This window comes from Cyprinodon variegatus, unplaced genomic scaffold (assembly GCF_000732505.1).
Source record: "Cyprinodon variegatus isolate N-32 unplaced genomic scaffold, C_variegatus-1.0 Scaffold394, whole genome shotgun sequence".
Taxonomy (NCBI): domain Eukaryota; kingdom Metazoa; phylum Chordata; class Actinopteri; order Cyprinodontiformes; family Cyprinodontidae; genus Cyprinodon; species Cyprinodon variegatus.
The window spans coordinates 253717-257795 of NW_015150847.1; the positions used below are offsets into that span (position 1 = coordinate 253717).

A 4079-nucleotide genomic window follows, 5' to 3' on the forward strand; every position below is an offset into this window, starting at 1 on the left:
ATTAGCAGAACAAAAAAAAGCAGCTGCAGCTCAAAGAAAAACTGATTTTTTTCCTCTTAGGGAGCCCAGGATATCATCAACGAGCTTCCTGTGGAATATGTGGAGCCTCCTGAGTTGAAGGACGTCTCTGTAACTGGAGGTATGAAGTTCCTACCTGATGATGACCTAAGGTTCAACTGACTGAAGCGCTGGGCTCATGTGTCTGCATTGGTAGCTTCATCAGAGCATGCATCAGCCATGCCCTTAGTGCAATGTTTAAATTCAGACCTGTGTGCCTTTTGTTTTCATAATTTTCATCAAGAACATGGAGGAACAGAGATATGTGACATCGGCTGATAGAATCAGCCCCAAAGTATTGCAGCACCAATCAGGGATCGGTCAGGAGGATTTCAGAATGATTGTTATCGGCCTTTAAAGAACAGTATGGGGGAATCTCTGGCTCCTGATAGGCTCAATCTTTGCCTGCATGTCTTAATTTGGTCCTTTTTCATCATTTATTTTTACACTAATCAAACTATTAATAATTTAAAACATTTCCGTCAGCAGCACTTATTTTTCACCTCATTTATTTCTCATTGATCTAAAGCAGATCTGTGTGGGAAGTTAATAAAAGGTCTAATTAGAGAAAATCTGCGGTCGCTGCATCTGAAGTTTTCAACCCAAATGATAATTAATGTGGAAAATGTTTGTTTTTTTATTTATTGACAGTAATTGTTAGGAAAGATGAAATGTTTTCTTTTGGTTTAACAGGAATAAGAAGTGCAATGTTTTAGAATAAAGAAGCAAATGAACACTAATGATTCATTGATTTTCCATCTTCTATTCAATGAACAGATGTAAAGAAGTAACTGTTTTTTTCTTATTTAGCTTCAGGAATCCCTTGGGATTACTCCTTCAGGGAAATTCCGGTTCCAGTAGCTTATATAGAGTAGAAAGAGTTAAATCAAGATGCCATTAAAGATAAAAATACAACTGAGATTATTAAGAGTGTATTTAGTACAAAAGAGCATAAAAGAAAAAAATTGTAATATTTTTCCATTAGATATAAAAATATCTGTCCAGTAGAGAGCTGAGTCTCTGACTTGGATTATTGCACAAACTCCTGGTGTTCATGTTAAGAGGTTTAAAGGGAACTGATCCCTGATCTGCTGGACGCCACCATCACATTCAGCTGATTTTCTGATGAATGAATGAATGAATGTCAGCAGCTCTAACGCAGCTTTGCTTCACGTAGATATGAACAAAGTTTACGCCACCGTTCTGAGCCGACACCACCACCTGGTGAGGAAGAGCGACGGCATCTACGACCCCATGGAGTACGAGAACCATCCAGAACTCTACACGTCTCACTTCAGGACCAGCGTGAGTTTCCCACGCCCCGCCCCCCCTTCCAGCCGCCGCTGTCAGTCACTCTGACGGGATCAGGTCTCAGCTCTGACCTCTGACCTCATCCTGTTGACTCTTTGGAGGGAAATGTTTGCTCTCTCCTCCAGGATATTTACAGTTGCTATGTAAAGAACAAACCTGGTGAATCTGCTCTGTGGGACACAGATGGCGGTCTGTAAAGACACCCCTGTAGTCTTCCAGTCGGTTTAGGTTTTTGATAATGATTTTTGATGCTTTATGTCATAGAATCTAGGCTCTGATCAGGATTCACCGCCTGTTAGTTGTTTCCCCATTGAGCTCTGCTTTAATCTGTCCTTAAACTAAACAAAAAATACTTTTATTTTATTGTTTATTAAACATAAATATAGAAATCTGCATTTTAGTGTCTCTGAAGAAAAAACTATAAAATACAAAATGAAAGATGGATAAAAGGAAAAATCAAGTAGTTGACCAATAAATGTTTAGATTTTAGCCCACAGAGTAGAAGGAACATAATGACGTCGTTAAATGGAGAAATGATTCCTGTAGAGAGCGCTGGGCCCCACAGCCAGGGGCCCCGGGGAATATTCTGGGGTGGAGTTGCTCAAGAACCCAGACGGAGCAAACCAGGAGCCTCTCCAGGTCTCCAGCCTCCCGTCCTGCCGCTAAAGGTTTACCGGAAACAATACAGGAAATCTAGACCCTCTATCGTTCATTTATTTGGCCGTTTGTCAATCTGTGCACTTGTTGGTTCTCGTGTCCTCATGAAGCATCCTTGTGCTCACCCTAGCACTGTTCCAATTCACAAAGCAGTAGACCGAGAACGGACTACTGTTCTGGCCCCTCCCGCTTTACCCAGCATGCATCAGAGCAGACTTGTGCGTTCTTCAGGCTGACAGCTGTCCCAGCATGCACTGCGGCAGCAGCAGCTTCCAGGTTAGCGCTCACAGAGCTAGAGTTAAGTGTTAGAGTGTTAAAACTTCTCTTTTCTGTTTCTGTTGCTCTATAAAAGTACATTTTAAGATCATTTGAGGCAAGAACATTATACTTTAAGCTTCACTATATATTATATATATATTTACGAATTTAATGCGCGATTTAAAAAAAATAAAAAGTTCTGCTGGTCCCCTAATTTCCCGAAGGTAGTAATCCCAAGGGATTAATAAAGTCAAGTCTAAGTCTAAGTCTAACGTTCCCTGAGCTAACGTTAGCCCTAGCACGTCTGCAGCAGCCAGGGCTGCAGGAAGGCTGCAGGTTTAGGAACCCTGTAGATAGAAGAATTTATTAATAAATGAAGGAATTTTAGTCTTGTTTCTCTCTTGATGCAGTGATGAAAAGACTGCAGCCAGTCGAAGGTGAGCAGCTCCAAAGCTGAAGATAAAGGGAGTGAACTTTTGTTTTAGATCACTTTAATACCTAGATCTATGTTTACTTCGAAACGATGAAGATCCGACAGGACCTCCTGTAAAAATCTCTTGTTTTCACCTCAAAATAATTCTATTCAGTTTATTTCTATAGCTCCAATTCACATGTCATCTCAAGTTACTTTCCAGTTCACCAGATCATCCAGTCAGTCAGTCAGGAAAACCAGCTGATTGCATCGACTCATTGACTCTTCAGCAATCCCTCACACTAAGCATGCTTGTAGCAACAGTGGGGAGGAAAAACTCCCTTTTAACAGGAAGAAACCTCCAGTAGAACCAGGCTCAGTGTGAGCGGCCATCTGCTGAGGCCGACTGGGGTTCAAGGAGACAGAAGCAGAGATACAAAAAGCAGCTGTAAAAGGCGGCCCCGTCCAGGAAACACACAGCCAGGCAGACGAGCTCCGAGCCAGCTCCCATATCAGAGGATGAAGAGAGCACATCCAGTTAGTCACAGTCAGAGAAACAGGACTACACTGAAAAACAAGCCAAGCTCCAACATCTATAAACAAAGGTGTTGATGGCAGCAGCACAGCTGATATTTCTCTGCAGGATGGAGTCACAGCCAAACAGGAACAGACCAGATGAAGCTACTATGAGAAAAAGCAGAGAGAGCAGAACGTTAGAGATTGAACTAACAGATTCTGCAGAGTGGGAGAATAGAGATAGAATGAAGCAGAATGATGAAAAAGGGGTCCCTATGTCCTCCAGCAGTCTAAGCCTATAGCAGCATAACTATAGAGATAGCTCAGGATAATAGAAAAACCACTGAAAGTTTGAAAATCATAAGACCTTGGAGCCTTTTCCGAGCCCTCGTTCCTTTTGTTTGTTCGGTTTCTGGCTCAGACTCATTCCTCTGTGTGGAGCAGCAGTTCTCACTCCTACTATTTTCTTACAGGTGGCTCCCTACACAACCTGTCTGATTAATGGCATTTACTGGGACCCCCACACCCCCCGCCTCCTCAGACGAGTTGATGCCCAGAGGCTCATCAGACCTCTTAAATCCCGTTATGCGTTCAATGACGGATCCCCGGCTCTGCCGCACAAGTAAGAGACCTCCCAGTATCAAGATCAGCTGTTCTGGTTCTTTATGTGACCTTTGGTAGAACCGTTACCCTGCAGCGCACAGGAAGTCTGATGCATAAAGCTTAGTTTAAAGGTCTGACCTTCGTTCATCCTAAACTATTAGTGCTTTTAGACTGGATCCCAGGTCCTTAAATCCGCATGGAAGTCACTCAGGATGTTTAATTACAACGAAAAAACTATTTATTATCTGACAGCGACTAACTAAAG

At 42.4% G+C, this 4079-nt stretch overlaps 1 protein-coding gene across 1 annotated transcript in view; it reads left to right on the forward strand.

Annotated features, from left to right (window-relative positions):
• The window catches only part of aass (aminoadipate-semialdehyde synthase), a 34019-nt gene that overhangs the window by 2404 nt on the left and 27536 nt on the right, over positions 1-4079 (forward strand). The window contains exons 5-7 of the mRNA XM_015387442.1: positions 61-139; positions 1235-1362; positions 3685-3833. Coding sequence (XP_015242928.1) covers positions 61-139; positions 1235-1362; positions 3685-3833 — 356 coding nt within the window. The remainder of the gene's footprint in view (positions 1-60; positions 140-1234; positions 1363-3684; positions 3834-4079) is intronic.